The 12287-nt window shown below is 48.6% G+C and overlaps 1 protein-coding gene across 1 annotated transcript; it reads right to left on the bottom strand.

Moving 5' to 3' along the window:
• Window positions 1-3407: 3407 nt before the first annotated feature.
• Window positions 3408-7086, bottom strand: LOC121090412 (syndecan-1-like). Its single transcript, XM_040598937.1, has 3 exons — window positions 6557-7086; window positions 6205-6334; window positions 3408-5661 (listed from the first exon to the last, which is right to left on the bottom strand). The coding sequence occupies exons 1-3, from the start codon at window positions 6974-6976 to the stop codon at window positions 5495-5497; spliced, it is 717 nt and encodes a 238-aa protein (XP_040454871.1). The 5' UTR covers window positions 6977-7086; the 3' UTR covers window positions 3408-5494.
• Window positions 7087-12287: the final 5201 nt, after the last annotated feature.

Here is a 12287-nt window from a genome sequence, read left to right as displayed (position 1 = left end):
GAAGGGTTTGCAGAGAGGTGTAGTTTGGAAAGTTTCATGATAAAGTGCTTTGAGGAAAAAGACTGAAGAAGACTTCCACATTTTCTCCTAACAGAAGTGACACTGACTTGTGTATTTAGTCTAGCCTGTTAAAAAAGGTGGCTTTCCAGAAACCTCCACCTGGAAATGTGGCTCATATCTGTATTAGACAAAGAACTTTCTTCTCAGCTTATAGTGAAGTGGCCTGAAAAACCCCAACCTTGATCTAGAGATTGTTAGGAGGAAAAACAGGATAAGAGGAAGGGTTTTTAAGTGGTCTCTGTATTCTTTGCACAGACAGTTGGCTGAAAGACATCCTAATGGCTCAGGAACATTTCATACCATAATCTTTCTGAACATCAAACTTTGTATTCAATCCATTTTGGTCTTTTGCCCCCACCATTAATGGAAGGATTCTCAAGGTTTTTAATTATTTCAGTGTTCATACCTGGCAGTTTCTTCTTTTTCTTGCTCCCATATTATTATTTAGCCTAAATTGCTCATCTCCATCTTCTGTGTTGTCCTGCACCACAATGAGCATGCAGACAGCAACTGTAGGACCCATCAGTCAGTGTCTTCCCAAGCCAAACAAAACAAACACCGTTAGTTTACTGTGGAAAGAGACTGTGCTGCCACATTGTTTTAGTGTTTTCTTCTGTTCCTTCCCACCATGAATTAATCCTAGATGTAAGATGTAGGTGATGGTAAGCAAACGAGTCACTAGTTTTTTGTATAAAGATACCCACAATGCTGAAAATTCCCTCTTATTTGCTGGAAATGCCTTGGCTACTATATACTGTATTTATTTTTTCCTTTCTTAGAGCTGCATCACACAGATAATTATTCTAAAATTCACTGATTCACCTAATCCTTTCTTTCTTTCTCCTATTCCCAGGTCAGAGCAGAAATTCCTGGTGTTACTCCCTTCAGCCTTGTCCTGTTGAAGTTGATCCCATTTGTTACCTGTGAAAACATTAAAATGTTCATCTCTTAATATTCCATACTGTTGAGGCTGCCCGAATTCCCAACAGCAAATGTAATTCCATGTATTCCATTTCAGACAATATTTAGAAAGGTGTTCCCATAATAAGGTCTTTTCTTCTTCCTACTAACCCTCTCTTGCAGAGCCTGCTGCAGGCTCCTCCTTAGCCCATTCCTCACCACTTTACAACTCCTCCAACTAATCCCAAGCTTCCTCCTTTTGATTATTCATTTTCTGTGTGGCACTGGTAAATTGCTTTACTGAAGTTCAATTAGATTAGATTGCCTCTGACAGAAAAAACTGTTATCAAAGAGCAAGAGATCTGATTAGACTGGCACAATCTACTTTTGATGAATCCGTTTTATATTTTATTCCATGTATCAGCATCCCATCTTTTAATTTTTCAATCCGTCAGGTCCTTTTGTAAGATCCTGTGTACTGCTGACGCCGTACCTTTTCTCCCCTTTCCTTAGTGCAGACACTTCATTTTCTGCAGTAAAATTGCTGTCCTCTAATTTGACAAGCTTATTAAAACTGCTGTCCATCAGGCTTGTGGTTTCATGAGCTAAACACCACTCCAGAACACCAAGTAACTATTTCGTTTTGAGCCTCCATCTCATCTCCTGCATATTTAAAGTCTGAGTTTTGCTGCTGCCTCAAATGGAGCAAATTTCACCCTGCACCTTTATTCCACTATTCATTTTCAACAATATACATACTAGTCCTGATGAAGACAGATAAGGCATTTATGAAATGTCTGAAATAGCTTTTCTTCTCAGGACCCCTGTAGAGCGGCCCTTTTTTTTTTTCCCCCCCCCATATTCTCTATTTCACTTATAAGATTATACAGCCTTTTAGATTTGCTTTAGTTTCCATTATAGGGTCTAATGCAACCTGGCAAAGCGAGAATTGTGAAAAGTCTGCCTCCTCTCATAGTTTGCCTTCCTTGTGACATTCGGTGCATTTACACCCTCCAGCTTATTTTTCCAGAAGAAAGAAGGGGTCAGATTTTCTGCCAGCCACATTCTTTGCATCTCACTTGTGAACAAGAGCAAATGTGCTAATTGCTCCAGCATGGATGAAGAAGAAAGTCAGGAAGCACAGTGAACATAAACATGACTCAGGAAAACCCAGGCTAACCTGTGCCAGAATACAGAGGCACACTATCCCTTCTGTAGATTATTCTTAGTCCAACAAACTTTTTTCTCAAGTGCGCACTGAGGATCATGCATTGTGTTTCACTTCTAAGGGTTTTTACCCAGAAACTTCCTACTTCCCTCAGCAATTCTTTTTTTCCTCTCCCTGCCACCTTAACCTCCCACATTATCACTAACTAGAAAAGCAGAACCAAAAGTGTTGGGAACCCCCAAGGAAGAGAATTCATAGCAGGCAAGACACTGCTATGCGAAACAGTCAACTCTGACCTTACAGGAGTTTTACCTAGTTCAAGGGATAGCAAAGTTGGCATGCGGTTAGAAAGCACTTTCAGCTTTGTTTAGCTATGGAAGAAAGTCTTCTAAACTCAGTCCTTCCATCCTTTTGCCTGATCTCAAAACCTTCTGATTACCAAGATTCATCCAAACATTTTCTGATAGGAAACAGAGTCCACAGGGTTCCAATTAAGCAAGAGGAGATTATAAACTAAAAGTATGGTGGCTAGCTTACAGAACAAAAAAAAGTAAGTTTCTTAGAGCTCAAAGCCTTGTAAAAGAAAATTGTATAATCTGCAGTGAGGCCCACCCAGACAGGCAGCAACTTTTGACTTCCCTATTTTGTGAAGGACATTTTCCTCTACTTCAGTTTTGCTCCATCTACTCCCACACAAGCCATAGCAGCTCAAAGTAATTGATGCTGTACAGTTGAATCCTTAGAACAGGCCTGGTCTATTCTCCCTCCTTGGAGGTTTAATCTCCCAGTTTGTCTTTGGAAGCATTTCTTAATAGGATGACTTGGAGCTGCCCCTCCTGCAGCCATCCCTGCTCTCCTGCTCTCAAAGTCCTGCAGGCAGAAGACAGGTAGCAAGGAGCAGCCCTGTAGAATATTTACAACTTCTTTTTTACCTTTTGGGGGATAGTGACATACTGTACCAGCTCCCAAAATCAGAGCCAGCATGAAATGTTGCAGGGCTCTAACAAAGAGATTTCATTCAAGTCTCCCCTCACCCTGTTCATATCCTATACTACCTCAGGGCAGAGCAACTCATGGCAACCCAGACACCCAGGACAGGGTAGGAGGAAAGCAGGTCACACTCATACCCTTCAAATTCCAAGCTGAACCTCTGTATGTTTAGCATCAAAATTCACATTTCCATACTTGAATACAACTTCCTTAAAGACCTGGGCAATCTTAAAAACACGCATCTACTTTGTGAAGTATTATATAGAGCAATGTTCACAGATCAGACTCATTCCTGCCAAAATGCCATTTATTGCAGTATACCTTTACATGGCATGCAGATAACTGAACGCTGCATCTTCTGTTAGAACTCATATTTCATTTGTACCACTTAAATAACACAGAATGTCATGTTTGTTTCACAAACCGTCAGTTTAGACTACCAAAATATACAGTTTTTTTTCCTTTCCCCCTAGCAAGGTTGTGAGGTACAACTGAAGTTTACCACTTTATCTGACTTTGCTTTACAAGACTTTTCATAGATAAACCTATCAAACAGTATTTCTACATTCCTATACAGAGCAAAGAATTACAGCTGAAATTAACACCATCTGGTCATTGCATTAACCTATAAAAATTCATTCAGTTAAAAAAAAAAAAAAGACTATGTAATGGACTTTGCAGCGTTACTTGCAAACAACCAGCTACACATATGCGCAAGTTTTCTTTGTGCATAAAGAAGGGTTTGGAATCAAGAAGTGTTTGGGTTTTTTTCCCTTGGGTTTGCTGAGAAGGCACCAATTTTAGCTGCATAGCAGCTCAGGAGTGTTTTATACTTCATTTAAGTTACACAGGTTTTTAAGTTTTACTGTTAATGTGCAACATTTGTACCAACTGTTGCAATATTCTCCAATCATTCCCTCTGCCTCAACAGTACAAATATTTACATCCGCTGTAAACATTCCTCCACCCACCCCATACCTTCTGCACTGAATGATGAGAAACCAAACTTGCAAGAAGCTAACCAAAGGCAGAGCAGAAGTAAGGCTTGTGCAGAACACCACGCTTTTCTTCTCACTTAGTTTGAGATACTCTGGAGAACTCCAGACCCTTAATGAGGCCTCAGTGCCTTGCATCTAACAGCACATTGACCACCAACAGCTTCAGGCATCCAAACTTTCCTCAGAAGGTGCTTTTTGGCCCTTGCTAGTCTGACATCCCTGAAGTTGCTTCTCTCCAAAGTGCAGGAACAGCTTCGGAAGAGCCATTCTGGAGTTGTGAGAGCCAAGCATGCCAACTGTTGAATATATTTAAGGCCATCTACACTAAGCCTTCATCAGGCTTGTTCCAGCTGCAGTGCTTCTCTGCTCCTTAGCTGCAAAGTCATGATATGCTGCTTTCTACCTTCCACCCCTGTGTGCCATGGTATTCTGTGGCAGACGGCAAACCACGTTCTGAGACAACCACTGTAAACAGTGCACAGAGAGGTAGGTGCTACAACACACAATCAGTCACCTGGTGACTACACAGTAGCATGGGATAAGAGTATGGGCAGCATGACAGCCCAGCCTAGATCCGGCACCTAGGAGGGAATATCCGAGATGACACTGCTTAGAAAAATCTACTTCTTACCTAAGCCTAGAAAGAGCAAGAGGGTTGTGGGACAGTCCAATGCTATTGGTAGAATGAACTCTCCACTTAGTTTTGGGGTTTGTTTTGTATTAGTGTATGCACCAACTGCTTAGGAGCTGGTTCCGAGTATGGGATAATGCTTCCAAAATGTAAGTTACTTTAAACCATGTGACAGTCATTTGCTTACCCAGCCCCTCACATCTCCTTTCTCTGGAAATCATGCTTAGCTTTATGTTTCATAGGCATTAAGTGCTCCAAATATGGCAGTTAGAAAGAGCTAGAGGATTGCAGTGTACCAAACGTCTACCCAGCGCAGCCATTTGTTACACTCAAAACACATCTACGAGTTAAATAGGAAGGATCCCTGCTATACAGAATTTGAGCACGGATAATTGCTTATTCTTGCTAGACCTTTCACTAAATATCAAGGTTTATACATACAGTGCTCCCTTATCTTCTCCCCACCGTCTGCCCCAGCAGTCTTTAGATAAACCAAAGTGAATTTAGGAACTTCAGTCCCACTTTATATATAAAAAAATATTAAAAAAAGTTGTGCAAGACAGCAGGGAATGTTCAATGAATCCAGATCTACTTTGTAGTTATAAAATTTCCAATGGCAAAGTGGTAAGGGCAAATAATCCAATGATCATATGGCTTAAGTTTAATGCAAAGCACACTAGGAGGTCCACGTGCAGGGAGAGAAGAGTCCAAGAAAGATGGAATAAGAAGTGTCCCAAAGATCAGTGTTTATGCATAGAATTCTTCCTGTTTGTGTGGTTTTTGGTATCCTCCATTAGACTGTTTTGGTTCATCCAGTGAATAGCTGCCTTCGTCTTTTTTCTTCATTCTGTACAGCATAAATGCAACTAGAAACACTGCAAACACCAAGCCTACTAGTCCTCCAGCAATTACACCTAGAAAGGGGGAAAAGCCACAAATTAGTCTAGACACCACACCAGATAATGCTACTTGGATTTTAAGATCCAGATTGTTCTTTACTATGCAGTCCCTGACTTCAGGACTTCCAGAAATTAATTTCTCCTTTTTCCCCCTCCCAAATTCTGTCATTATCAAGAGCCTGCTCATCTACACGAGGTAAGCCTAGAGAAACAGACCTCCCGTTGGGCCATGCTGCAAAGCACACAAGGCTATGTTGTTCAACTCTAGGGATTTGACTCGGGCAGCATTACAGCAGTTTTACTGTAATTTTTGGAGAGGAGAAAAGTAATAGATTTAAACATAAAAGTCCAGATAGCTACCAGTGGCTGCTTTGGTATTAGCAGGTTGTTATTGTCCCTGTTAGGACATCATAAATCACCACTCCCATTTCAGGGGTCTGACATAAAAGGTTGGCTTTCATGCTCAAGAGATGTATTTGCAGAACCGCAGCTTCTGCTGCCTGGAAGACTCCTACAAGAAGCTGCTTTTACCAACTAGAAATCCAGAATATCAGGTACCTCCAAGAACTTCTTTTCTGTCCATAATTCCTGAGGCTCCTGCTGCTTTGGCATTCCTCCCAGAGTCAGATGGTACTTCTGAGTTCTGGGTGGGGACCAAATCCTCATCTTTGGTCAAGATGAAGTCTCCCTGTTGGCACATACAAGGCAGGTTATTCATGTTTCATCACATCTATCTTGGAGACTTTCCACAGCTTTGTTTTTTCTTCTCTAAAACCCTCCACCAATATATCCTATTAAATCAAATCAATCATTGCTTTTGACAAATTACCACCCTTTCCTGCAAAACAAACTTACTACATACTATTAAAGCCATTTCCCTGGAAAGGGTATCCAAGCTATTAATCCTCACCGGGTCTCCAGAGCCATCTTCAGAAACTTCTTCATGTGTAGGAACCACATCCTTTGGAGTTGTCATCGTGGGGGTGGCAATGATGCCTCCCTCGTGATGGGTGGTAGAGTAGGGCTCAGGCATGTCTTTAGTGTCTGGTATGAAAGAGCTAGGGATTTTAGGTTCGGGCTCATGGACCATGCCTGAGGCTTCTGAAGGAGTTACATGAACCACTGAAGGAAGATGAGTAGTGGGGCTTCTCACTGTTGTTGTAACAACATCATTTGCTGGTTTCTCATCAGGTGAGCCCAGGATGGATACTTCATCCTTGACAGCTACAACTGGCTCCTCTGTCACTACGTTACTAGGTGCAGAAGGAGATATTACTTCCTTTTCAGTTCTGCCCTCAATCCCAGGAAATGGCTGTTCGTTAAAATCCATTGGTGTTGCCAGTAATGAGGAATTAGTTGGTTCTCCTGGGAAACTCCAGGTGCGAGACTGGTCAGTCAGGGGACCTGCAAAACAAAAAAATATATTATCCTCGGCTACTTATAGAGAATGTGAATAGTGAGTGACAGACATTGGTCTAAGGAGGATGCCTAACCTGCATAGGTTAAACCACATTAAGAAGGTTTGTCATACTTTCAAGGGAATTCAACAGCAGTGGGAGGAGAACAGAATCCATGGTTGTCTAATTATGATCCGGGACCCTCTCCTGGAAGCCCTGAAGTGTGTACTGCAGCACCAACAATTATCAGAGGCCAAAGCTAGATGCAGAGTGGCCCTACCAAGTCACACATTCCTAGAGGGCATGCTGTCCTCTTTCTCCTTCCCCTCTGAGTTCTTCAGCTTTATCAACTCTGAGAAGATCTGGAGAGAAGGACTTGGAAATCAAGTGCAGCATACGTTGCTGAAGGCCTGTGTAAGAATGAGGTGTAGTAACCTGTAGAGAAGAGAATGGCAGTAATGGATGACGGCTTTCTATTGAGTAAAAAGCAAGAGCACTTGCTACAGTCTTTAGTGTCATCTTGGCAATGAGCAAGGGTGTCCTTGCTCCTCACGGGCCTAAAGTTGTTACAATCACAGAGCCCTAAGTCATCATTTGGCATCACCTGCTTTGCCTCAGGTGACAATGAAATAGTGTGGCTAAACACTCTTAACAGTGTGAGTGCCCCCTTGCTGCTAAGACCTGCTGGTTTGGGAACATTGGCTGAGTCAGTTCTACCTCAGAAGACGTTGGTTCATGGATCCAAAGTGGACCCAAGGGAGCAGGACACAGTGCTCAGGAAGGGCTAAATGTCCTTATGCAGCCGTTACCACCTGCAGCTTGCTGTCTCCGGCAGCCATCATGCTGACATATTGTCTGGTAGTTGCTTCAGAATGTACAATGCCACAGGGATGCTATAGTCCATGCTTCCACACTGGAAGGTATAAACACAATCAGGTTACGCAGAAAGTGGACCCAAGGGGAGCTGGACTCCTGAGGCTGTTGTGCTTCCTGCTGTGACACAGGGGATGCCCTCTCTGCGATGGAGGAGGAAGGACGAGCTCTCTCACAGTAGGTTATGTTGCTATGTTGCTTTTAGGCCCAGGAGTTGTGAGCTGAAATTACAAGTTCCAAATTAGCAGTCAGGTGTCAGGAGCTGGGAGTTGGGAGTAGGGAGCTGCGAGTAACGAATTGCAAGTTGAAAGTTGGGAGTCGGGGGCTGGCAGCTGCGACTCATTCTCATTTGCTGTTCAGAGTGCCCTTGCACTAGACAAAAGCTCCTAAGCACAGGCCAGGCCCACTTTGGGAGCAGGAAGGGGAGGAGCAGAGAGGTGAGGGGACCCAAGGGAAGATGACAAAGGGGATGGGAAGCAGAGCCTTAGTGCCCACCAGGTGCCAGGCTGCGGGCACCACGCTCTTTGGCTGGGTGGGGCTGGTCACGGGTTGTTGTGGGGCTGGAAGTTTGCCTGGGCTCCCTGGGGGATGAGAAATCCTGTGACCACCTTGCGCTGATGTGGCAAGGCTTTGGTAGCGCGGGGGTTGCAGGAGTGGCTTCTGTGAGAAGAGGTCAGGAGCTGCTCCCATTTGGGCAGAGCCGTTGCCAGTCATCTCCAAAACAGACCCGCCACTGGCCAAATACGAGCTGATCAGTGACATTGGTTGTGCCTTTGTTCAAAGATATATTTAAGAAAGGGTCAAAGACTGTGCAGCAGCTGGGGGGGGGCGCAGAGAGACAAAGGTCGGAGAATCAATCCTGCAGGTGCCAAGGTCAGTGGAGGAGGAGGAGGTGGAGACAGTCCAGGTGTCAAAGCAGAGATTCTCCTGCAGGCCATGGAGAATACCATGGTTGAAGCACATTGTCCTCCTGCAGCCCATGGAGGAGCATGCCCGAGCACCTACCCACACGCCAGCCAGTCAAGGACCCTGGAGCAGGCTAAACGGCATGAGGAGCGTCAGAGATGAAGCATCGTGCACTGACTGCAACCCCTGTTCTCCATGCGCCTGCACCAGTAGAACAGGGAGGAGGACGAGGTAGAAGAATCAGGAATGATACTGAGCCTGGGAGGAAGGGTGGCAAGGCAGAAGGTGCTTTTATTTTTCTTTTTACATCTCATTATCCTACTCTATTTTTAAATGGCAGTCAGTTAAATTAGTCCCCCCACAGCAAATCCGGTTTGCCTGTGATGGCAACTGGTGAATGGATGGTGGTGGAGTGGCCCCGGCAGGACAGCCAAGCTCCCACCCAGATGCTCATGCCCCACCACCCACCACAGGGCAGGGGAGAGCATGGCAAGAACAAGAGTGGGCTCAAAACATAGATATATTGAGAAATAGGAGGAAGAGGGGAGAGCAGGGTCCCCAAGTCAGCAGAAGACAGCAGCGAGGTTTGGCAGAGCCAGGGCCCATCCCAGCGCCCCTGCCAGGAGCAGAGCGGGTGGGGACAGCCCCAGCTATGGACACTGGGCACGGCACGGAGGATGGGGACGGGGTGGCTGGGACTCGAGAGAGCCAACAGGCAGTTCACAGGCTCTCGGGACGGGCGGCGCAGGCCGGGACCCGGGCTTTGGCCCTTCCTAGTGAGAGGCCAGAGGCTTTGTGTGGCCCTACACAGGGCCAGCTCTCGGGACCGGGCGGGCTGGCCGTGGCCCAGCTGTGCTGCGCTTGCCCCCGCTGTGCCGGCCATTGTCCAGTGTTCAGGGCACTGTCGCCTCCCTCGGTTCGGCTCAGCTCGGGGAGGGTCACTTGCCCCCGTCGCCCCTGCATCACAAACGTTGTCATAGCGGAGCGCTGGTGACATCACAGCTGGTGGAAGGGTGACACGTCACAATCGCAGGGCCAATAGGAACGTGGGCCTGAGCGAGGCCAGGCAGCACTTTGCCTGAGAGCTGCCGGGCGAAGACAGAGGCTCTTGAGCTGGGAAGGGAGAGCAAGCGCACTGCGAGCTGGGTGCGGCTGCGCCTCCTCAAGCTCTCCTTGGCTCTCTCTGGCACGTGTTACAGGCATGCCCGTCACGCCCTCGGCAATGAACTGGTACCCCAGGCCAGCGGCCTTCGTCGCCTCCTCTGCTTTCGTGGGGCTGCTACTGGTGTTTGCCTACCGCCGCCTCAAAGTGCCCATGGCCAAGGCCCAGGTAGGAGTCAGTGCTGGTGCAGAGCTGTGCCCTGGCCGGCAGGGTGGGGGGTCAGCAGGGGCCCGGGAGCAGCCCCAGGGGCGGGCTGGGGGGCCCTTGCCTGGCACGGGAGGCCGTTTCCCAGCCATGCCCTGGCCGGGCTCTGGGGTTTTGCCGGTGCCCAGCAGGCGCAGGGAACGCTCCCCTCTAACGCACTGTTTGCCCTGCCTGGGTAGGAAAGGAGACCAAAGGAGCACCCATGCAGAGGCAACAAGGAGGACGCCAGAAGTAAGCGAGCCCTGGGCAAGGGCAGGTGTCCTGCAAAGACCCTCGCTGGCTCTACGTGCCTACTGACCCGTGTGCGGAGGCCCCATCAGCTCATTCCGTATCCTCTGTCTGCGGCCTCTGACCCCCTGCGGTCCCCACAGCCCTTGAGGACGCGGTAGGTGGAGCCGTCCCCGCTGGTACCCCTCCGGGATACCCCCACCAAGAGAGGTCCCACTAACGCTGCCCTCTGCCCCTCTGCAGCTCTCCCGTACACCTGGAGATGGCTGGCACGTATGAAACAATCATCCATGAGATACAGAGGAGCATGGAGGATGTAAAGAGAGATTTGGACATGTGAGGCCACCGAGGAGGGAATGGGGACAGCAATGGGGGGCATGGCTTAGGGCTGCTGGCTGGGGAGGGCGAGGGGAAATCTATGGGCCAAAAATGTAAGGGCAGATGCCCTTCTGGAGGCAACGATCTCCGTGATGCAGAGCTGCCATTGTCTCCCCTTTTTCCTGGGGCAGAGGGAACCGCTGTGCCCAGCAGGCACAGAGGGGGCCTCGGGCACATGCTGGGTGGGATCCCACGGCAGTGAGCAGTGACACAGCCTGCTGTCTCCTTGGGGGCTGGAAGGATGGCCCTAGGATGCTCCGGAGTGCTGGGCTTAAGCTTTCCCTCTTCTTCTGCCTCCTTCTCCTCCTCCTCTTCATACAGGTTCAGCCTGAAGACATCTGAGGACAGCGACACTGCCCGGACTTCCCTCATGGCCAGTGAAGATGGGCCCTCTTTAAGTGTCTCTTTGACACCTTCAAGTGACAACTCCCGGCCTTACACCAGGGCCAGTGACTTTGGCTGCTCTTCACAGGCATCTCTGGCTTCTCTTGTGCATGGAGCAGACATGGCTCATGCCTCCAGCATCCACCCTGGCCTGGGCCACCGCAGGGCTGACCTGGAGGATCACTCTGGCCCAGCAACTCGCCCACCCTGCAGGGAGGAAGTGGACAGATGCCTTGAGGCCGGCACCGTGCACCAGCACCAGCAAGATCTTGAGATCCAGCTGGGTGCTCCCACTCCACCTCCAGAGGCACCTGATGTTTGCTCCAGGGAAACAGAGACGCCTATCAAAGACCATAGAGGCCAGGACGCCTTGGAGGACCTCATCCCAGAAGCGCAACTGCTGAAGGACCTGGGCCCGCCAGCCAATGTGGACAAGACTCCGCAGACTGTCCCAGCCTCAACTCCTCCACCACCTCAGCGAGCAGAAGAGCACAACGGGGTGGTGGTTCCCATGGACGACGACCCACCCTTCCTGGACTATGAGGCTATGAAATGGACATCGGAGTATCACATTGCAAGTCTGAAGACACAACAGAACTACCCACTGCCAACCAGGGTCCTGGAAGACAAGGAGAGCTCTGAAGACATTGCCCTGGGGCAAAATGCCACTCAGCCTCCCCCTCTGCAGGGGTGCACTGAGCTGCCCGACCGCTCTCCCTTCTGGCGCGGGGACAGGCACGTCGAGACCACGAAGCCGGCAGAACAGCTCCCTGGTCCGCAGGATGACCCTGCCGACCCTCTGGATCTGCACACGGCTGGCTCCAGCAGGCTCTGCCCCGAGCGCAGCGAAGCCCCACGCCACAGCCTGCCTGGCAGTGAAGGCTCCCAGACTTCAGCTCCGTCTGCTGCAGCAGGCCTGGGAGCAGGAACGGGAGGGATGGTGGAGGAAAGGCCTCCTCCCGAGGACAGGCCCAAGAGGCAGCAGAGCCAGAAGAGGGCTGCTGCCGCCCAGCATTCTCGGCACTTCCATGTGTGCGGGTCCACCCTACGGATCCCTCTCTATCGGGATGGGCGGCTTCTAGTGCGGTGGGACCACACCAGGCTCATGC

This window comes from Falco naumanni, chromosome 6 (genome assembly GCF_017639655.2).
Source record: "Falco naumanni isolate bFalNau1 chromosome 6, bFalNau1.pat, whole genome shotgun sequence".
Classification (NCBI taxonomy): domain Eukaryota; kingdom Metazoa; phylum Chordata; class Aves; order Falconiformes; family Falconidae; genus Falco; species Falco naumanni.
This window is presented reverse-complemented; position numbering and strand designations above follow the sequence as displayed.